This window comes from Typopeltis vanoorti, chromosome 10, assembly GCF_054136105.1.
Source record: "Typopeltis vanoorti isolate ZY-2024b chromosome 10, IOZ_Tvanoo_1.0, whole genome shotgun sequence".
Classification (NCBI taxonomy): domain Eukaryota; kingdom Metazoa; phylum Arthropoda; class Arachnida; order Uropygi; family Thelyphonidae; genus Typopeltis; species Typopeltis vanoorti.
The window spans coordinates 104,184,336-104,209,017 of NC_143558.1; the positions used below are offsets into that span (position 1 = coordinate 104,184,336).

The window sequence follows — 24,682 nt, forward strand, 5'->3', positions numbered from 1 at the left end:
CTCGTTATGAGAGGAAGCTAGCTGATGAATCTCCAAAAGAAACATAAGGAGTTATTTAGGTATGTGGCAAGTAAAAGGAGGAATAATTATGGGAGGATGACTTTAAAAAGTGTTGATGGTAGGGACATTACAGAAGCAGATCAAATACTTGAGTTATTTAGTGATCATTTTGCAAAAGTGTACCATCTTGGTTGTGACATTGCAGTGCTGAATGTGTCATTAAATGATGAGATTCTAGAGATAGACAAAATAGAAGTGCATAGTATATTACAGAACCTTAATGCTAACACTGTCATTGGGTGAGATGGCATCTCGGCCCGTGTGTTATGCAAATGTGCAAGAGAATTAGCACCTCCTCTAACCAGGCTGTTTAGTTTAAGCCTCAGTTCTGGTAAAGTTCCAATAGAGTGGAAAGAGGGGAAAATAATTCCACTGCATAAGGGAGGCTCCACGACAGAGGTAGCAAATTATTGGCTGATCAGTATATCTGGAGTGGTGGTTAAGGTTTTGGAGAAATTGATAAAATTAGAATTCATGACTGGGTGAACAGAAGTATGATACTTTATAAGGGATAACATGATTTTGTGAAGGGTAGGTCTTGCCTTAGTCACTTGCTTACGTTCTGTAATAAAGTAACAGTGGAGTTGGAAAAAGGAAGTCCTTACCCAGTGATACTGCTAGACTTTGCAAAGGCATTTGACAGGATTCCATATGGAACTCTGTTGCATAAATTAGAGCAAATGGCTATGGATCTGAAGCTGGTGATTTCCATTAGAAGGTGACTGATGGATAGATATCAAAGAGTGGTTTATGGAGGAGCCGAGTCCAGATGAAACCATGTGACTAGTTGTGTGCTTCAGGGCTCAGTGCTTGTTCCCCCTATCATTTAATTTTTACATTAATGATATTGGAAATAATTTGAAAGGAGATATCCACTTGTTTGCTGATGATGCAAAATTAGGAAGAGCGATAGTCAATTCAAATGATGGAGATATCTTGCAGGATGACTTAAATAGGCTAAGGTAAATGGATGTCAGTTTAACATGGCTAAGTGTAAGGTGATGCACTTCGGGAGGATGAGTTCATATGCTGTTTACTACATTAATGGAACTGAACTGCAAGAATTTGACGAGGCAAGCGACTTGGGAGTTAAGTTATTGTGGACAGAGAACTTAAGTTTAAAAAGCATATTGCAAAGATTGGCAAAACATCACATCAAATTCCATGGCTGTTGAAGAACACACTAACAAGCAGGGATAAGGAAATTATTGTTCCACTTTATAAGGCATTAATAAGACTGCATTTGGACTAGTGCACACAGATCTGGTCACCTGGATTTCTTGGTGGTGAAGAAATGTTGGAGAGGAGGCAGAGGCGAGTTACAAAGTTTGTTGCAGGTCTGTGGGATGTTTCTTAAAAACTAGCTGATAGACATAGGAGAGGAGATATGATAAAGGCATATAAATTATTAAAGTGGTTTTATAGGATTGAGAAGCAACTCACACAAGAGCTAGAAACCCTTACAGTTTACTATAAGAAAAACCAACTGAAACCAAATCCCAGTAAAACCCAAATGTGTGTTTTCCATCTCAATAATAGGGAGGCAAGGAGCGAGTTGAATATAGAATGGAATGGTGTGAAACTGGTCAATTATCCAAATTCAACTTACCTGGGTGTTACACTAGATTGGACCCTAAATTATAAGCGACACACAGAGAAGACATCAGCTAAAACTCAAACGCGTAATAATATTCTGCACCGATTAACATCATCTCAGTGGGGGTGCAAATCCACAAGTACTGCGCACCTCTGCACTGGCACTCTGCATTTCGACAGCTGAGTATGCTAGCCCTGTTTGGGAAAGATCATCACATGTCAAAATTATTGATAAGGTTCTTAAGGAAGCATGTCGACACATTACCAGCTGCCTTAAGCCTACAAAAATTGACCATCTATACTCGGTGTCTGGTATTGCACCTCCTCACATCAGGACTACACAGAGTAGATATAAGCAGAAACAACAACTAAATGATGAACAGCATCCTTTGTATGGACATGTTGCTGTACATAGGCTAAGATCAAGGAAAAGTGTTATTCGCTCAGCGGAACCATTGGTTGATTCCATAAAAGCTACAAGGTCAACAATGTGGCAAGAACATATGTACCCGAGAACATTTAATGCAGTGTAATGAAACAGCTTTAAAGTATATTAGTTACTGGATGAGTGAAATTTGACATTTTATGTTTTTGCTTAATATGTCATGCAAGTGGAATTTTTGTCTTTTAATGTATGCTTTTAATCCCTATTCTTGTAATGTTTATTTCTTTAAATGTGTGTGTTTAATCATTTATATGTATGCTCATACATTTTCTGTAGTTCGCACATGAAATAAATAAATAAATAGGATTGACACTAAATTTTTTAAGACCAGTGCAGGAAGGGAAAGAACATTGGGCCATCCCTGGAGATTGTATAAGAGTGTGGTTAACAAGGGTGTTACAACTAGATTTTTTGCTTGGAGGGTTGTGAATGGGTTGAATGTGTTGCCAGAGGTGGCTGTGAGTATGACAGGTATTGTGTGAATAATTGTTAGCATGTCAATGTAGGGTCTCCTGCGATGAATCTTTTGACTCCATGGAGACATCATTATAATAATAATAATAATAATAATAACAACAACAACAATAATAATAATTCCATCAGTTAGAGTAAATTTGAAAAAAAAAGTATATGCAAAAGGTACTCGATGCAGAGGAAGGAAGACCCTTAAAAAGATGGAATTGAGTACGGAACAGGCCACTTGGCCTATAAGCCTGGAAAGGAAGAAGAAGAAGAAATTATCATCAAAAAATCAGTTGCTTAAATTTTTATTTAGTGTCTAAACATTTGGTTGAGCCAGTTTTTTACAAAAAAAAAAAAAAAGTTTGAAATGTGCTCAACATCTTGTCATGCAATTTGCGATAGCTGCCGATCCCTTTATCAAGATTTTGGCAGGCTTCGAAGCTTCGTTTCATATCAGGATCAGCATGAAACAAAATTTCCTTAACATGCTCAATGTAATTGCAAACTAGCACAAATTCTTTTGCAGTCAGCTTCTTAATCGTAACATTCTCTTCTTGTTCACACTCCTTATCTTCTTCTTCTTCATATGCACAATGTTCTTTTAGTTAAAGGAGATCATTCTCATTTAATTGTTCTGAATGGGAATCGAGCAAATTTCTCCCATCTACACTATCCAGTTCATTAAATCCAAGTTCTTTTCCAAGTATGCTGGTTTCTTCAGTAATGTTAGATCTTGGATTTTGGCATGATAAATTAACATAGGCTTGTGTTTAAAGTCACCTTCAGCACTGCCACCTAATAAAAGCATAAGACAATCTTTGTATCCTGGTTGAGATGCTTCAGTTTTAACTGGGAAAGTTTTTGTTGGCTGACGCTTCTCTTCTTTCTCATATGAGCTGTAGATTGGTTTTAATAAATTTATAGGTAAACGCTTTTTAGTATATCAAAGAATAAACATCTGTCTGTCTGTCTTGTCAAACTTTTTTATATTTTATAATCCATGAATGTTAGATGCATTTCTAAGTTGAATTCTCTTCTTTTCTCAATTAATAGTTTCAGGAGAAGGTATCAGCTCAAATTCAAATCTATATTCTGCAGGAATCCTACTTTTCATACTAATGCCATTGCATCTACAGGAGTTTCAAGCCCAAATTCATTGTTTAATCTTGTGCGTTGAAAGTAAAGGATACAAAAATCAAAGTATATTTTTGATGTGTGAGCTCAGCGCCACTCAGTGTCATCCAAATATAAACTAACAAAAAAAAGATTTAATAATGTTAATATCGGTGCCTGAATGTCATATAACAGTTCCAGATCATCTTTAATTATAAATTACATCAGTTATTCATTTGATATGAGTTTTACAACATTTTGGAACAAGTGTTTTATTTTTTTTTATGATAACTATCAAAGTTATTAATCTTTAATTTTATATATATATATATACACTAGGGGGATGTGCCTATGGCCCCAGAGTTCTGGACTGGTAGGTCGGTTCTCCTTGAATTTTGAAGACTCGAAAGAGGGGTTCTTCCTCCTCCTCCCCTTCCTGGCACCTACTTGAAGGGGGGAACTTTTTCAACAAAAGAGTTACACATACAAAATCTAACAGGAAGCACAACACTGAATAAGAACACACACATGCTGCTCCTAGCAATCATGCTCATTTTATCAGAAAACATGTCATGTTTAACATAAAAAAGGGTAAAATAGAAAACTATTTATAAAACTAAAAATATTTATAAAACTATAGAAAACTAACATAGAAAGGGTAAAATAGAAAGCATAAGACAATCTTTGCTGGGAGAAAGAGATAATCCTGGTTGAGATGCTTCAGTTTTAACTGGGAAAGTTTTTGTTGGCTGACGCTTCTCTTCTTTCTCATATGAGCTGTAGATTGGTTTTAATAAATTTATAGGTAAACAATGCTATTGAAATTATATGTTTGGATTATGTATAATATTTAAACATTAGTATTAAAACTGTGTCCTATGCAAGGAAGTAAATGTACTGCCAACAAAAGTCCAAAGGTTGCGGGGTAACCACCATCGGTGACGTTGTTTAGTTCTGAATGAAACTAAAATTGGATTAATTTACGTTTCCTTCAGACTTAACATGGGTTACATTTTGAATCAATTATCGATATATCAGAATATACTAAACTCTTGTAAATTACTAAAATATTACTAAACTGAGAATCTTTCATTTATTTTGTTATAATGTAAAGTATGAATTGCTAAATTGCTTAAATCTTACTGCTTTGCTGGGAGAAAGAGATAATCCGATTAAATAAAAGTGGTCAGAATAGAAACACATGCAACAAAGAGTACAGGTGCACCCTTTGCGTATGCAAGTAGTTCCCCCCCCCCCCCCACACACACACTCATGCAGTCCGAGAATCACGCTAAGGATTCCGTGTGTGGCGCTCAGTACTGGGTGACGTGAAGTGACGCTAAAAAAATGGGAGGAGAAATCGATGATGTAGTGTTAACGTGTGGCGTGCAATGAAAAAAGTCGTTCAGCACCAGAAAAAAGGCTCTTACTCTTAGGCTTGTGCTCTCTTATGCTCCGGATCTCATGCGGTCTTGCTGTGGTGTGTGGAGCCTCCTCATGGCATGCCCTCGTTTCCTGCGGATTTGAGATAATGACTGAGGAACTTTGCCGTGGATTTCCCGAAAATTTACCAATCGGCAACCAGCCCAACAGAAGATATTCACCGATGCTTACGGAGATTTCGTTACGATGTTGAACCAGTTCACCAAAGAAAAACGTCTACTTATATTTGGAGGCAGAAGTGTGTGCAGATCGAACCCTTGAAGAATTCCTCAGAAAAAGCAGAACGAATGTGGAGTCGAAAGTATTTGTCCTGACGAGATATGTGAGGTGGCCAAATAGTTTCCCCAGCAATTGGTAATGTACAGTATAGTTTTTTTTATGTAAATGGGTTCTAAAAGGATATCTGTAAATTTTAGGAAGGACTCTAGAGATTGTTTCTTTTAATGATAGAGTATTTATGAGTATTTTTGTGAAAGAAATTGTACGAGAGTATGTGGAGCCTAGGAATTGTGTCTTTTAATGATTGAATAAGTTATGAGAATTTTGTGAGAGAAATTGTATGAGAGCACGTGGAGCTACATTAGTAATTCAGTTAATAAATGTCTTTAATATTGATGAATAAGTGTGATCTTTCAAATATAAGTCGTAAATCATAAATGAAGTTCTTTGTCAAACATGCTAAGATAGATATAGAGAATCTATGAAATTAGAGCTCATTCATTAGCAATTGCAGATTACTTAATCAGAGTGTAATAATAATGTGTAATATGTATCGATTGAATTAAATGTTTTGTTCTTTTTGTTTAACTGATGACTTGCCTGATTTTCTTCTCTGTTGCACTTGCTCATAAAATACGGACCACAGCGGGAGATTAATTTATGGTGGGGCTACGACTGCAAACGTAACCTATAGTAATATAAGATTGTAAACTAAACTGTTTCTGGTTCCTTGATTCTACATTCTTTGTTAATCTAGGATTTGGGGTGGCACAGTGAAAAATAAATTTTCCCTGAATCTGAAAAAGGAATTAGAACCAGTGTGGGGACAAGGGAGTTGGCATTGACCATTAATATTCCCTATGTCCCCCAAACCACTAGCATCGTTCTTATATGTAAAGATCGGCCAAGAGAAATATAGAAGTTAAGAGAATAAAGTCTTACTAGAGAAGGATTTTACTAAGGGCACAGATACAAGTGCAATATAAGTATAATTAAGATTTAAAGAGAACAATACGTAAGGTAAATAAAGGAGAAATTAAATTTTATAATGGTGACATAAGATAAGACAAGACAATAGAAATAGATGCAAGAGGAAATTAAAATTTACAATGGTGCAGCAGTCGACAGGATTTGATTTATAGACCTGAATATATATAGAAATAAATAAATCAAAGTGAGCAAGTTATAGAGTGAATCAGGCAAGCCTAATATTAAGAAATTTTGAAGTTTAGATTTGTGAAAATTGTAACTGGTATATCAATATGGCCCTATCATCAAGTACTAGTATGGACGATACTGAATTTTTCAGAATGGTGAATCCACAACAGGTATTCCCACAATTCTCTGGAGAGGAAACTGACTATGTTTTAGCTTTTTTCTCCTATATCGAGAAACTAAGAAAATTGGCAAATTGGTCTGATTTTCAGTTGCTAATTTTGCTTAGGAATAAGTTAGTGGGAAAAGCGAAGAACTTCCTATATTCCTCCCCGATTCTGAAAGAAACTCTAGACTATTCTAAGTTTAAAGAAACATTAATCTCACAATTCTCGAAACTAAGGAGCATTGGACCCAATCTTTGGAAACTACAAGGAAGCCCTCAGAAGGATAGGGAAAGCATAACAGGCTATTATAATCATCTGCTAACCCTAGCCAACAGTCTCAGTATTTCCAGTGAAGATAGATCTCACCTAGACTGGGCAGTTTTCCTCCAGTTTAAGCAAGGATTAAAACCTGAATTAAGAGAAACTGCATATAAGAAAAGGCTGACTAACCTAGAGGATTGCTACAATGCTGTGAGAGAAAAAGAACAAATGCTTGGTGACATTTGTCCCACATCCAGATTAGGCCATATTAATGTAATTAAGGAAAATAGTAATTCGAAATCAAGGGAAAAATGACGGACAGAAGTCCATTAATTTTAATCTAGGGTCTAATTGTAATGAAAGCCTTATGACAGAGAAGAATCAGATTAGTAGGGAAGAAGTGAATTCCATGATAAAGCATGAGATGAAACTATTACAACAGCCTGTGATGGATCAACTCGATGCTGTATTATAACAGTTGGCGACCATTTCAGTTACATCCACAGAACCTCATGTCTTGCATGCAGAAAAGATAAATGAAACAATAAGACTAGAAGTTGAACGACAGAACCAGCCTATGTTAAGCCAAATTGATGACATGATGATAAAATTAGAATCAATGACTGAACAAAGATCCAATGTCTATAAATCTCAATCTTAGGATCATTATACTCAAAGAGATCTTAAGGAACCCCCTAAATGTTTCAAATGTGATAGGATTGGGCATATTGCATGGTACCGTTTTTCTAGTAGAAGGCCATCATTGAAAAACAACAAAGAATCAAATTTCGGGCATGTGCACTGTGATAATAAGAAAAGAAATAAAGGCTATACAAATGAAAGAGAATCAAATATGAATCACTCAGACAACTGAGTGCTTCAGGGTAAGGGAAGACAGGTTAAGTACCGTGTTGAGCAGTATTTGAGGTTTGGAAACAGAGTTCTTTTTTTAGACTCTCACCTTTTTTGATGTGCCGACATCGCATTTTAATAAATACTTTCTCTGCTGAAGTGCTACAGACGTCTGAGAGGATCGTCCAAAGGTCATTGTTCAGCATAGCGGCAAGCTCTTCTTCTAGCACACAAATATCCTCGTTGGTGTCGACCAAGAGAATGGCCAAATTTGTGTGCACGAGACTGCCCCAAATTTGGGGTGTGTTCATCCTAAGAACATCAGCCCAACAGCCAAGACAACCCAATTTAGACCACTAGGGAGCACCTTTAAGACTCTTGGACCAACGGCAGTTTCCTTCTTCAGCCTCATTTGTTAGTGCCTGCATGCACATATCATAGTTTTATGTGCCCAGAAGATGGCAATGTAACATGACCAAATATTGGACAGTATTGATTAAAGTTTTTTAATTAATATTTTAGTATACGTTGTCATTTCCTGAAAAATTTAAAGTCATGTATAACCAACGTATAAGTTTATCTACAAGAATTAATTATTCCAAGAATGTGGAGTACCCATCTGCAACCCTTATAGCAACTGGAACAAGCCCAGAAGAAAATCCCAATATAAGAGGACTTTAGAAATGTTTAATGTAGTTCTGGTTTTAATTAATTTATTTTTTGAAAATATTTTGTTTATTTTTTATTTATTTTAATGTATTTTTATATTTATCTTTTTTTAATCCCTTTATAATTTTTTAATTTAATGTTTTTCCACAAGAGGTCAGGCTAGGTGAAAGATTAATAAGCAGTTAGATTCATTTTACCTTTGTAAAGTGCAGTGGTATGTAGCGTGTATCTCATACATATATATTTTCCTGGTGATGACCTCAATGCAGAGGTCGAAACGTTGAATGTTACTTTCCTAATATTAAGTAAAGTAATTATTTTAACACGTGTGTTGTGATTCCATAAATTCTTAACTATGAGTATTCTGGAGCAGTGTTTGAGAACAATTGGGGAATGCCATCAGGACCAGAAGGCTTTTATTTATTAGTTTTACAAATTTTTTTGTTAAAAAACTATAGGAGGGTAGGGTGCATGGATTCTCATATGGTAAGAGGTGATTTCCCTTGATAATCTATGTAGGAGTTCATGGAAAAAAGTGATCAGGATGGAGGTCGGCTTTACCTTTGGGTATAGTAGCAGTGGTGCCATCAGGATGATTCTGAGATGGAAGTGCAGGATAGCAGAAGCTGCATCCAACAGCCTTATGAGGGACCAGAATGTACGGCTTCCATTTGGACAGGAGCCAAAATTTTTGCTGTTGGCCTTCATGAAATCAGATTTGCATCTGTTGCATGCTTTTGTATAAGCAGAATATGGAGCTAAAATTCTTGATACGAGTCATATCAGTAAGCTAAAGTTTTCCCTTTGACTCCTTTGATACACTTTCAGTTGAACCAATGTTTGGAAAACAGACTGGGATTATGGGGGTTGAATGGGGGACGAAATCTTCATGCCAGTGAGAATAATTTCTATAACTTGCTCACAGCACTTTTTTATTATTTTGGTCATATAAGTTTAAATAATAGTCAGACCAAGGAAAGGAAAGGAGGAGGACTAGAAATTCTGAAAATTATCCCAGTTTGATCATTTGCTGCCAGAGGATTCAAGGTAGGGAGTGGTTGCAAGAGAGGCAGGGCATTTTGTTTGAGAGGTGAATTATACAAATTTGTCATCTGATTTGCCAAGAGAAGAGGTAAACTCTAAGTGTATCTGGAAGTCAATCTCCAAAAAAGAGATCTCCAGACTATTTCTATAGTGAAGTGGGTTATCAGGAATTCGAGTAAGTAGATGTATAATTTGTGTTAGGTCATTACTTATAGCAGACTTCTGCTTCTCATCCTGCTTGGTCAACAGTATTGGAATAGGGGAGCCAGTTGGAAATGTGGACATTAAGATTGCCTAGGAAGATGACCTCACTATTTGGATAGCTGGATTTCAAGTGGTCAAGTTTCATTGAAAATGATGTGAAGCAATCTGAGTGTTTTTTATTGTTTGGAGACCAGCAAATGCAACAAATGAAAGTTACTAAATAGGACAAGGAAACCTTGAGCCAGAGAAGGTCAAAAGCAGGGATTCTAAAATAGTCATTCTCTTTCAGGCTGTGTTAGATTTCACAAAGGTACAAGTTCCACCCTAGTGGTGAAAAGAATCGTGAAATGTGTGGGCCTTGGATGTGGACAGTAACAAATGTAGCTGTAATCTGTGTTTCTCTCTGGAATACTGTGTCTGGTCTGGAAGACAGCAGTTGGTGGTGAATGTAATTTATGTTTGTGTTATTAATGACACAGATGTTAAAAAAAAGGGGATATGAAAGTAAGTTTTTAATGAAGAGATTCTGGCTTGGTTTGTATGTTGTGTCTGGTTGTGATGTGACTTTTTTGATGGGATTGGTTTATGAGGGAGATTCATTTTAGTCACATTGTTACTGTTATTGTTTGTAGGAGTCTTTATAAGTTTAATCATGATTAGATGGAAGGATATAATGGGGACATAATAAAATTAATTATGAATTAGATGGAAGAGATTTTAGCGTTGGTTTGTGCAACCTTGTCAAAAGTTATAGCATTAAAGAGACTTGGCTAACAACAGATTTTCATGGATAGAGGAAGGGATACAGTAATTTCGGAAGCTAAAGAAAATAGGACAGGGGAGAGGCATACTGCTGATTAGCAGATGAATTGTGGCCAAAAGGAATAGTGACTGGAAAACCAATGGTGTGGATAACAGTTCATTTCGATGTAATGTAATGTGAAAGTATACATCTGTTGGTGCCTATATGCTAGAGACACAGGGTGTGATGTGAAATATATATATGCAAGAAATTAAGACAGTGGGTACAGGTCAAGTAATTATTATGGGCACTTCAGCTACATAGATATAAATTTGAGTAGAGATGAGATAGCTGGAAGGAAATAGAATTTATTTCTATTAAAAGTGAGAGAGAATTACATCAAACAATGTGTGAAAGGGTGGGGGGCCTTGGGATTTTTCAATGATGGATCTGGTCACAGGATTAGAAAATCCGTACTAACCATAATAGCCACATTGTCTCCAATTGGGGGTGATCATGTGGATTTGACTTGTGAACTTCCTAAACATGGAATTTACATGTTTGAAAACTGAAGAAGGGGTATGAGTGGAACTATAGGGCAGATTATAAGAATCTGAGGAGGTAGCTCAAAGCATTATCATGGCCACACAAGGTCAGGTAGGAGTTAAATGGATAAGTAGTATCACTAAGTAGGATCTGCATGCACACATCTAAAAAGTGTTCTGGAGGTTATTTAAGGAGGAAAGTGACCAGCATGGTAAGGAAGGCTAAATGAGATTGTGAGAATAAATTAGCCAAAGTGAAATTACATGGAGTTCTTTCACTATGTGGCAAGTAAAAGGAAGAATGACTATGGAGGGATAACTTTTTTGAGTGCTGCTGATGATGGCGACAAGATGGAAGCAGATAAAATACTTATGTTACTTCAATCACTTTGCAAGGGTCTATCATGCAAGTAAGGATATTGCTGTGATAGATGTGACAAGAACTAATGTGAAAATGAAGGTTGATAAATTGGAAGTACTTAGGATCGTTCTGTATCTCAATGCAAATGTGGTAGTGCAATTAGATGGGATACATCTCACGTATTAAAAGAATATGCTAAGAAATTGGCATTATCTTTGACTTTATCTCTGATATAGTCTGTTTAACTTAAGTGTCAGTTCTAGTCAAGTCCCAAAGCACTGCAGAAGGTGGACAAATATTAATTTGTGTAAAGGTGACTCTAAGACTGTAACAACTTAGAAGTTGTTACAGTCTTAGAGTCTGTCATAAGGGGACTGATGGGAAAGGTATTGGAAAAGTTGCTCAAAGACAGATTTTAGGGCTGAATAGATAAGAATATGATACTCAATGTGGAAGCATGGAATTGTAAGGATAGGTCATACTTTAGTAATTTACTTTCGATAATAGTGTGATTGCTCAATTGCATAATGGTAATAACTACACAATGATGCCCTGTATTTTGAAAAGGCATTTGACGGGATACTCTATCTCATGAAAATCTATCAAGGAAATTGGAACAAAAAATGGTTGGATATGAAGCTAGTGATCTGGAAACAAGGACGGCTAATGGATAGATACTAATGAGTATTATATCATCGAGCAGAATCCAGGAGAAAACAGATGTGCTACAAGGCTCTGTGTTTGAACCACTAGTGTTTTTAATTTGTATATAAATGATCTAGGAGATAATTTGAAGGGAAATATTCAGTGATTTACCAATGATGCATAATTGTTAAAGGCAGTAGTTAATTAAGGCGAAGAACAGTGCTTGAAGGATGATTTAAATAGGTTGATGGTAGTATGAGCAAATCATAATGCATGTCAGTGTATTGTGAAAAGTAAATAAAGTAAAGTTATGCATTTTGGAATTGAGAAGATTACAAGCTGGATACCACATTGATGGAATTATATACGAGGGTGGTCTGAAAAGTTCTCGGCCTCGATAATAGATGGCAACACTTCTTCTTCTGCAGCTTTTCCCACTTAAGTAGGGTCACTGTTTGTAGTGAGTCTCCTCCACATTCAAGTTCTTCATCCTCAAGTCTTTCTCCACCATCTCCCTCCATCTCTTCTTTGGCCACCCGTACTTCCTCCTCCCCTGCACATCCATCTGTAGGACCTTTCTTCCCACATACTCGTCCTCCCTCCTCATCACATGACCAAACCATCTCAACCTTGTCTCCTGTATCTTTGCTTCTAAGTTCATAACTTTTACCGTTACCCTTTCATAGTCATTTCTCAGACGATTCTTTCTGGTCAAACCGCACATCCACCTAAACATTCTCATCTCCACTACCTCCATCCTGCTGATGTTATTTTTCCTCAGGGCCACAGTTTCCATAGCATACATCATAGCTGGTCTCACTACTGTCCTGTAGATTTTGCCTTTTAGATTGATTTGCACCCACTTATCGCTGAGCACTCCAGCCATCTCTCTCTCTCTCCAGTTCCTCCATCCCACTTGTATCCTGCATCCCACTTCCTTCTCAGCCATCCTCTTTCACTGTTGAACCTAAGTATCTGAAGTTCCTAACCTTTCTGATGACATTTCCTTCCAGCTCTAGATCTGTCTCCTGGCTACCATCCACTTTGCAACACATATACTCTGTTTTACTTCTGCTTGGTCTCATATCTCTCTCTCTTCCAGTACTTTCCTCCAACTTTCCAGTTTAGCTGCCACTTCTTCTCTTGATTCTGCACACAGCATGATGTCATCTGCATACAACATAGTCCAAGGCGCGTCTTCTCTCACCTCCTCCGTCACCACCTCCATCACAATATTAAACAGAAATGGACTTAATGCTGACCCTTGATGCAATGGTCAGCATTGCCAGCACTGTCACTTGAAAACCTTTGTTTCTCCCAGGCAGGTGTGAACTCTTGTCTTCACATTTCTGTACATCACCTGCACCAGCCTGACATATTTCTCTGGTACCTTCTCCCTCAGACATCTCCAGACTTCTTGCCTTGGCACTCTATCATATGCTTTCTCCAGATCAATAAATACCAGATGTAGCTCCGTTGCTTCTCTCGAAACTTTTCTGTTATCTATCGTAACCCAAAGATAGCATCTGTTGTCGATCGACCAGGCATGAAGCCAAATTGCTCCTTTGCAATCTCCACCTACTTCCTCAATCTTCCATCAAGAACCCTTTCTAGGATTTTCAATGTGTGGGACATCAACTTTATTCCTCTGTAATTCTTAGTCTTGTGCATCCACTTCACCCTTGTAGATGAGGACAAGAGTACTTTCCCTCCATTCCTTGGGTATATTTTCCTGTTGGCAAACTTTCATGAACAGGTCCCACAACAGGTCAGGTCCCTCTTCCTCCAGTGCTTTCCATGCCTCCAATGGGATCCTGTCAGGGCCCACCGATTTTCCATTCTTCATCCTCTTTATGGCCTCCTTTACTTCCACTCTACTAATGTTCTGCACCATCCCCTCATAAGACTGCCCATCTTCTCTGTGAGTCCTTGCATTTTCTTCATTCAAAAGCTCTTCAAAGTATATTCTCCATCTGTTTCTTATATCCACATCCTTCTTTAATACCCTTCCTCCAGAGTCTTTGATCTGCTGCACATGTGCGATGTCCTTTGATGCCTTATTTCTACATTTTGTCAATCGATCAATCTTTCTCTGTCCTTCCTTTATTTCTAATTGATCATAAAGGTCTTGATATGCCATGGCCTTTGCCTGTGCAACAACTCTCTTGGCTTCTCGCTTTTTCTCTCTGTACTCTTCCACTCCTGACTCGTCCCACTTCTGCTTTGCCTTCCTCTTAGCCGTCACTGCTTCTTGTACATTATTATTCCACCACCAACCCTCCTTCTGCTCTCTAATCTTTCCGCATGTTTCACCAAGCATGCACAATTACACAGCTTAGAATTGTTTTTGAATTATGTCACCACCAATCTTGTACACTTTCCAGTCCATCCGAAATCCTCTCTAACAGTTCTCCCTAAAACGGTTCCTCACACTGTCTTCTTTTAAGCGAAACCACTTAATTTTCTTCCTCCCAATGCTTCCAAAGGTTCTTACCTTTAACCTTATTTTAAACTCTGTGCTCAGCAGCCTGTGTTGCTGCGCTACTTGATCTGTTGGGATTACCTTACAATTTGTTACTGCCTGATGATGATGGTAACACTGGCAACAAGATTTTTTTTTTTCGAAGTTGGTACATCTGTCCTAAGCATCCATGTGAAATTGCAAGTCATTCTATCAGTTTTTTTTTTTTTTTTTATACAGCTCTCTGAAGCAAAAGTGTTGTCTGTATCCCTTGAAATGGATAAAATTGTGTACTGTGTGGTTATAAAATTCTTTGTAAAAGAAAGTTTAACCAAAAGAAATTCATTCAACGTTCATAAAAGTTTATGGGCACTCTTCTCCTTTGCTTTCCACAATTAAGAAATGGGCTGCAGTTTAAACATGGCCGTACCAGCCTTGAAGATGATCCAAGTGAAGGACGTCCAAAAAATGTAATAATTTGTTGTTACATTTTTTGGATGTATTTACCATATTGTGCACTTGATCATTGATTAAGTGCACAATATGGTATTGGATGACCGTTTAGTCAAAGTGCATGAAATTGTTGAGACTATAGGCATTTCAAAAGAATGTGTAAGATATATTTTGCATGAAGAATTGCAAATGAAAAAGCTTTGCACAAGATGGGTGCCGTGCTTGCTCACAGTAGATCAAAACCGCACTCGCATGAAAATCTCTGAACAGTGCTTGGAACATTTTAACAAGAACAAAACTGATTTTGTGTGTCGATTTATTACTGTGGATGAGACTTGGATTCACCATTACACACCAGAATCCAAACAGCAATCAAAAACAGTGGACTGAAGCCAGTTGTTCTAACACCAGAGAAGACAAAGTCAGTTCCATCAGCAGGAAAGGTCATGGCATTGGTGTTTTGGGATGCTAAGGGCCTTTTGTTTATTAAATTATCTTGATGGGTAAAACAATAACCGGGGAATATTATTCCAATCTTTTAACCAGACTAGACGAAAAAATTCACGAGAAAAGACCCAGTTTGCAGAAGAAAAAACCATCTTTCATCAGGACAATGCACCTTCCCACAAAGGTGTCTTGGCAATGGGAAAATTAAGGAATCTGCACTATGAATTGTCAGAACACTCACCCTTTTCCCCAGATTTGGCTCCCTCTGACTTCTGTCTCTTCTTAAAACTAAAACTCTTCCTTGCTGGTCAGCATTTTCTTCGAATCAAGAGATGATTGCAGCTGTAGAGGGGCATTTTGCAGATCTTATTGAGAACCACTACACTAACAGGATAATGGCACTCAAGCATCGCTGGAATAAATGTATTAGTCTTAGGGGAGATTATGTTGAAAAATAAAAATAATTTTGAAATAATAAATTTGTTTTTCCATTGTTAGGCTGAGAACTTTTATGACCACCCTCGTGCACCAGAAATTGAGAAAGGTAGGAATTTGGATGTTGTTGGATAGGGAGTTGAATTTCAGAGAGAATATTGCAAAGTAGCCAAGGTACATATGATTAGTTGGTTATGGAAGAACACTCTTAAGTCTAACAGAGATAAGGATGCTATCATTTCTCTTTACAATAACTTTATACAACCACATCTTGATCACTCTGCCTAGGTCTTGGTCACCTTAGTTTCTTGGGATTGAAGAAGTGGTGGTGAAGATCCAGAGGCAAGCGACGAAGATGGTGAGTTGTCTGTAAGGTTGTTTCCTCTAATGATAGATTGAGGGTTTGTGATTATAAAAATTGATTGATAGGCTGAAAAAAGGGGATATGCTAGAAACATTCGAGTTACTTAAAATTTCTTAGAATCAATGCAAAGGAATTACTTCAAACTTTATTCACAAATTCAGATTATTTTCTGGATTTTTTTTAGCTGAAAATAATAAATTATTGGAAAATAATTATAAGTAAGGCATTATTTATATTAAACTTCACAGATAAATCTAAACTATAATGATGTTCTTACTATTCCTAAAGTATGGGAAATTGTCATACAAAATTGTGTAATTTTTTGATGATGAAAGTTTATTTTTCACTTGGTTAGAATATAATAAATTTAGTTTAATCCTTTATCCAAGTGTGAGCAAACAAAGTTTGCACCTGAAAGTGTCTTCAGGACTGGGGTAAGGTAATACAACACCAGGGCTAATCCTTGCAAAGGTGGAGCAAGCTACCAACACTCCTATCTCAGTATCTCCCATAATGCAGAATATAATAAATTTAGTTTAATCCTTTATCCAAGTGTGAACAAACAAAGTTTGCACCTGAAAGTATCTTCAGGACTGGGGTAAGGTAATACAACACCAGGGCGACTCCTTGCAAAGGTGGAGCAAGCTACCAACACTCCTATCTCAGTATCTCCCATAATGCAAAACACATCTCCTTGTGGATATGTTTCCCTTAATGTTATGCATTAAGGGAAGTGCCACTACCCAGACTAGTTTCGGCCTTAATTGAAGTCTCTTCAGTGGGAGCCAGGCCCAAGTGGAGATACCAGTCAGAAGCATTAGCAAGGTCATCTCTACCTATAGGAGTTGCCAATTGGTGTGCCACCTTTTTAATAAATTACTCTGGATTTAGAGGAAGATGTTGAAAGTTTATTTTTCACTTGGTTAGAATATAATAAATTTAGTTTAATCCTTTATCCAAGTGTAAGCAAAAAAAGTTTGCGCCTGAAAGTATCTTCATGGCCTGGGGTAAGGTGGTACAACACCAGGACGACTCCTTGCAAAGGTGGAGCAAGATACCAACACTCCTATCTCAGTATCTCCCATAAAACACATCTCCTTGCGGATATGCCTAATGTTATGCATTAAGGGAAGGGCCACTACCCAGACTAGTTTCGACCTTTATTGAGATCTCTTCAGTGGGAGCCAGGCTCAAGTCGAGATACGCAAGGAGATATGTTTTGCATTATGGGAGATACTGAGATAGGAGTGTTGGTGGTCTTGCTCCACCTTTGCAAGGAGTCGCTCTGGTGTTGTACCACCTTACCCCAGTCCTGAAGATACTTTCAGGTGCAAACTTTGTTTGTTCACACTTGGATAAAGGATTAAACTAAATTTATTGTATTCTAACCAAGTAAAAAATAAACTTTCAACATCTTCCTCTAAATCCAGAGTAATTTATTAAAAAGGTGGCACACCAATTGGCAACTCCTATAGGTAGAGATGACCTTGCTAATTCTTCTGACTGGTATCTCCACTTGGGCCTGGCTCCCACTGAAGAGACCTCAATAAAGGTCAAAACTAGTCTGGGTAGTGGCCCTTCCCGTAATGCATAACATTAGACATATTCGCAAGGAGATGTGTTTTGCATTATGGGAGATACTGAGATAGGAGTATTGGTAGCTTGCTCCACCTTTGCAAGGAGTCGTCCTAGTGTTGTACTACCTTACCCCAGTCCTGAAGATACTTTCAGGCGTAAACTTTGTTTGCTCACACTTGGATAAAGGATTAAACTAAATTTATTATAAAATTGTATAAAATAATTTTTATATATGTTATCTTATTTTAATGTAATCTTTTTTTCCCCCTCCAGATATATTTTAATTTAATTCTGTAACATGCTACTGCATACTACAATCATACAAACCCTAACTGTATGTTATTCCTAGTATTGTTTGAATTAACTGTACTGACGATGTCCTTTGATACTTAGGATGAAAAATTTACTTGTTAAAACTAGTGTTGTACTACCTTACCCCAGTCCTGAAGATACTTTCAGGCGCAAACTTTGTTTGCTCACACTTGGATAAAGGATTAAACTAAATTTATTATAAAATTGTATAAAATAATTTTTATATATGTTATCTTATTTTAATGTAATCTTTTTTTCCCCCCCTCCAGATATATTTTAATTTAATTCTGTAACATGCTACTGCATACTACAATCATACAAACCCTAACTGTATGTTATTCCTAGTATTGTTTGAATTAACTGTACTGACGATGTCCTTTGATACTTAGGATGAAATATTTACTTGTTAAAACTTATTACTGTGGTTATTATGTGTATTTGTTTAGTCATGAATTCTCCACTGGTTTCGTTGTACAATAAAATTATTTATATTGTTTTAGTTGAATGTTACCAAATTACTTAGTCAGCACTTAACTATTCAATTTCTATTCGTAATGAAATAGGTGCAGGGAGGACTATAATTGAGAATAATGCAGATAACATGACTTATCAGGTGTGGCTGTTAAATAATGGACAAGTGTGCTGTGATTTGTGTTCTCATAGTAGTGGGATGCGCTTGTGCCATGAATTATCTTGAAGGCTCTAGAAGCAATTGAGATAAGCATTATTTGCTATAAAAGTTATAAAAGAAACACGTGCGAAGTCGCTTTGCCGGAATAATGTCTAATGTGAAACTCATTAGACAGCGCATTAATCTCAGTTTCGTTGTGAAATTGAAGATCATCACATGTGATGAGATGTGGATTTTCCAGTATGATCCAGAAACAAACAGACGATCAATGCACTGGAAAACTCTCATATCACTGAGAACGAAAAAAGTAAGAATGAGCAAGTCAAAACTGAAGGCAATGCGGATCGTGTTTTTTTATATATATATATATATATATTTATATCAGTGACATGGTAATGGTTGAATGGGTACCAGAGGATTAGACAGTTAACCAACATTACTTCCTTGAGGTTCTGGCCAAGCTGAGAGAACGAGTGAGGAAGAAGAGACCTGATCTGTTGAAGAACAACACTTGGATTCTCCATCAGCACAATGCTCCAGTCCACAGTGCACTGTCTGTAAATCACTATCTGGCTGATAAGAAGATTCCAGTGTTGAACCATCCACCTTACTCGCTCGACTTAGCTCCATGCGACTTTTACCTTTTTCCAAAGTTGAAATCTGCATTGAAGGGCACCCATTTTCAGTCGGTCTATGAGGTTAAGGAGAACACGGCAGCGCTACTGAAGCAGATAACACCTGATGACTTGCAGCACTGCTTCGAAGGAAAATTCTTATGCAAAGTGTATAGATGGAGAAGGGGAGTATGTTGAAGGGGATAACAATTAAGTTATACAATTGTAATAATAAACCACATTTATGTATCTAGTCTCATTATTTAATAGCCACATCTTGTATATCACAATATTTATAATAATTTATGAAAATGTATGCTTTGACTGAGTGGTTAGCATATCAGTGCCAGCCAAAAGGCTGCTGATTCTAATCCGCCTGTGGGCATGAATGTTTTTGATTGTCTGTGAAAATACTAGTGGTGGTGAGCAGTAGATGGCGATGGTGTAGCTAATGTGGTTTCCTGTAGTTGGTGGATTGAGTGGTGGAAACGGAGATTTGTAGAGTAGGTGCCTTCCCTCGATGAGTCTTGGACTCCTTGGAGGTGTATGTAATAATAATAATAATTTGCTTAGGCATGGACTCTTCCAACATAGAACACATTTTTCTTATTTCTGTAACTCGAAACCATACTTTTATAATGATTGTATTAGGTTATTCTTTGTATCACAAACAATTCTGACATTGCTTTTTCTAATTGATAAGATATTTATGTACTGAATTACCATACTCATCATTTTTTTTTTCGATGATAGAGAAATAATCATATATTACAGTATTATTTTTTTAAATGATTTGAAAAAAATAATCATACTGTAATATCATATGTTATTATGTGTCTTGCCTGTAATATATTGTGTACATTTAGTCTTGCATCTTGTTAAATAGGAAATGTTTAATTTCTTGCTTTCAGTAGCATTAGCTCAAAGATGCAGCTGTGAATGAAAGTTAATCTTGTTAACTAGTTTTTCATGAGTATGAATGATTAACATATCAATAAAGGTAATTGATAGTTCACACTTCTTGTTTGTATTACTTTATCTCTCTCATGTTCTTCACATCCATATTTTGGTGGATGTGAAAACACATTGTGGCTGCTAGAGAGGTTAAGGCAACTTTACCTTTTTTTTTTTTTCTTTGAATCTTTGAATGGTGGGTAAGTCATTATAAAAACATAAAAAATGCATATTGAAATTTCAAATATGATATATATATATATATGTATATTTATTTATGAAATTGAAATAAATACAGATATGTAGTTTTTTTGTTTTTTTTATGGTTATGTAGTTACCTATTTATTTTTCTCTCTTTTTGAAAATAGATTTAATGTCAAACAGGATGATTTTGAAAAAGATTTATTATTGGAGAATATATGCATTATTCTGGGAACAGTTACATCAGAGCTTTTATGGTATGTATTTCTACTACTGGGTATCTTTGTTTTCCATTTTAGCTATCTTTGTTTATGCAGTTTTTTTTATTAATCCAAAATTCAATTTTTTTGAAACAGTTATTAATACATACAGTCTAGTTAGCTGAATGAATAGTACTTCAACTCAATAATTGGCCATGGGATTAGATCTGACTACGTCATGTTTGTTCATATCTTTACACTGTAGGTAATATAAGGTGGAATGTTACATTACTCAGTCTGAGACTACAGCCAGCACTGGTTATTTGGAGGCATTGATTATCTTGAAAAAAAATTCCCTGTTTAGTTTCTATGAGTAGGTGTTCTTTCTTGATTTTCTAATTCACTTTGTACAGTAGGTTTAAAATCAGCACAACACTCAATAAAATGCAAATTTAATTTGCATTTTATGGCTATCTTACATATAGATTTATTTGTGAGATATATATTATACTGGATAAGAGGTTATATTCTTATTTCAATCCTTTACCCAATTTGAGTAAACAAAGTTTGTGAAGTATCTTCATGACTAGTCTACTAGCATCTAGAGGCTGTTGACTTCATATTAATTGCATCAGTATCCCATAATACACAGTATACTTTCTCTATAATGTGTACATTCCTGTGCATTTTGGGAAGGGTTATTGAATTCTCATAATTGGAGCAATATGGAGGAAGATACCAAAATTGAATCAATGCAGAAATCATATATTTTCCATATACAAGTAGCACGTTATTTCTCTGGATAAGATTTTTTTTTTTTTTTACTACTTGGTTAAAAACAATATTAAACTATACAAATTATCTTGTTTTAATGCTTTACCCCCCCACCTACTATATAAGCAAGCAGTTTGCAAATTAATTCTGTATTTGTTAGTGTCATCATGACTTCACATCAATTGCTTCAGTAACTCATTATGCAAAGCACCTTTATTTGGGACATACACGAGTATGTTGTTATGTAGCATAGCATATAGAGTACAGCATAGAATATTGCTGTACTCCTCTCTATATGCAAATACAGGAAACCTTCGCCTAACATGATTAATTAATCTCTCAATTAATGCATGCTAAGCAAAATTGCATTAAGCAAACACAACAAACAATAGGAATAATTATAATTCATCCATCAGTCAGCATATATTTGGGAAAAAAATACAGTATAAGCTATATTACAGGATAAAATCATCAAAGTTAATAAAAATCAGTTGCTTAAAATTTTATGTAATGTCTAATCATTTGATTGAGCTACTTTTTTTTATAATAAAATTCAGTAAAGATGTTTGAATTGTGCTCGAGTTTTTTGTCTTGTCATGCAATTTGCGATAGCTTTATCAAGATTTCGGCAGACTTCAAAGCTTCGTTCCATATCAGGATCAGCATCAAACAAAATTTCCTTAGCATACTCAATTTGATTGAAAACTAGCTCAAGTTCTTTTGCAGTTATCTTCTTAGTCATAACATTCTCTTCTTGTTCGCACTCCTTATCTTTTTCTTCATATGCACACTGTTCTCTTCTAGTTGAAGGAGATCATTTTTGCTTAGCAGTTATGCATGAGAATCAAGCAAGTTTCTCACATCTTTATTATCCAGTTCATTAAATCCAAGTTCTTTTCCCATTGTGCAGATTTCTTCATTCATAGTATTTTAATATGACAATACATCATTTTTTATATGTATTGTCATATAAAATATGTATTTTATATGACAATACATCATTTTTGTACTTACGGCAAATACATAATTCTGCATTGATTTAACCTAAGTTGTCTTACTAGGTCTAGATCCCAATGATTATCCCTCATTGAAGGTTAAACCTAAGTAATATGATATGCAAATGCTTTACAATATTCCGCTGTAGAAATTCTGTTGGCCAGTCTGATAATTTTTACATTTAGAAAAATGCACTCTAGAAGTTATTAAATTTTTTGCTAGATAGTGCAGATCACCCAGCCAAAAATTTTCATTTTCTTTTTTTCTTTCTCCATTATGCAGTATTCATCCTCTTAATTTGATGTGGTTTTATGGTTTACTTTATTGATGACTGGAGAAATATGCAAGGCAGAGAAGGCCAAACCAAGATGGTTCATTTCCAATATCTACCCACCTGGTACCGTTTGCTTCTAGATTTTAGTTCCAATTCATTTTTTGTTTGTATAGCTACATGAGACTAGTGAAAAAGAGAAAAATATAGCTTACAACTACATGATGATACAAATGAGCTAGGGGTAATTTTTTCTTTCTCTCTTGTTCTATCCATTTATCTTTTCTTTCTCATAATCCTATCAGGCTCCCCACCCTCTATTATTCTATACCTATGATGAGCTTACCATTACTTTTTGCCTCAGTGAAGGTTGCCAGCTTGGGTAGTGATCCTTCTCATAATTCGGAGCAGTATATGTTGCCGAAAGGAAGTGTGCTCTGCATTATGGGATACTGATTAAAGCAATTGATAAGAAGTGAACAGCCTCTGTGTGCAAGGAGACTAGTAGTTAAAATTTGCAAGCACAGGATTAGAATCGGCATTTAATTTCTTGTCACGTTCGGTATAACTTTGTAACTAAGCAAAAAACTTTCTACAACTATCTCTAGTTTGGGATATATGTGTGAGAAATATAACTCTATCTGGGATATAAAGTTATATCATTATTATTGTTATATAGGTATCTCCATGTAGACAGAAGACTAATCATGGGAAACCCACACTAACCTTTACCACACACATACCATCATCATCATCAAATTCCTGATATATATCCTCAAGGGGTGTACAGGATATGATAGTACTACATGAAAAATTTACATCATTACTAACTTCCTATCTACAATTTTCCTCCAAATCAGTCTGTTAAATGTCAAGACTCCAATATTATTCGGTCTTATATTTCTATCTTCTAAGGCACTTTTTACTGTATCAATTCACCTATATCTTAGTCTTCATCTGGGTCGTTTTCCTGCCAACCTGGCAGAGAACACTTGTTTTGCTAATCTTTCCTCACCCATTCTGTTTAAGTGACCAAATTGCCTGAGATTAGCTCTGCTAATGCATTCCTGGATGCTAACAATGTCAGGTTCTTTCCTAATATCCTCGTTTTTAATATGATATTGACATTGATGCCATCTGTTCACGCCACTAATCTTTCTCGGGACGCTCATATCTGCAGTCTCTAGTCTTTGATCAAGTGTTTTACTTCTAACTCAGCTCTCAGATTCATACGTTAAGACTGGTTTGAACACTGTCTTGTATACAGCTAATTTAGTGTTTTGGCTAATTTCTCTCTTATTCCATATAAATTTATTCATTTGACTTCGTTCCATACCAGCTTTGTTGATTCTGTTGTATATTTCCATATTTAATTTACCATCTTCACTAAAAATCATGCCTAAGTAGCTGAAATGTTTTACTTGTTCTATAAGTCTCCATTCACAATGCAGTTGATATTTTCAATATTTCTGCCTATTTTCATTGTCGTTGTCTTTTTAACACGTTCGCTGCCAACTACGAGTATACTCGTAGTTGGTAAACCTGCCACACAAGCCAGCTGCGAGTATACTCGTATGACGCTTACCACCGACAACGAGATTACTGTACTGACCTTGAAAAAGTGAAAATGCTTGGCTTGTGGAGCTAGCATCAAAACTGTGTATTCTCATAGACGGTATATGCTCTGCACAAGCCAACTATGAGTATACTCGTATGACGCTTACCGCCAGCAGCGAGATTACCATACTGACCTTGAAGAAGTGAAATTGCTCGGTGTATGGGAACAGACTATTCCGAAGTAGTGTGGAAGCGAACGTGTTAATGCTGACGTTCATACCATATCTTTTACAACAGTTATTTAATTTAGTTATGGAATCTTGTAGACTTGTAGCAGATTTATTTAGAAGTATAACATCATCTGCATAAAGCAAAGAGCTGAGATTAACACCTCCAATTTTGATATCAGGTTTAATACCACTTTCCTTCATAATGTGATCCATATAGATAA

General features: G+C 36.2%; 1 protein-coding gene across 4 annotated transcripts in view; it reads left to right on the plus strand.

Annotated features, from left to right (window-relative positions):
* Window positions 1-24,682, plus strand: part of mv (lysosomal-trafficking regulator mauve) — a 1,073,830-nt gene that overhangs the window by 254,253 nt on the left and 794,895 nt on the right. For all 4 annotated transcript variants that reach the window (XM_090399251.1, XM_090399254.1, XM_090399252.1 and 1 more), the window contains exon 14: window positions 20,601-20,690. In XM_090399251.1, coding sequence (XP_090255377.1) covers window positions 20,601-20,690 — 90 coding nt within the window. The remainder of the gene's footprint in view (window positions 1-20,600; window positions 20,691-24,682) is intronic.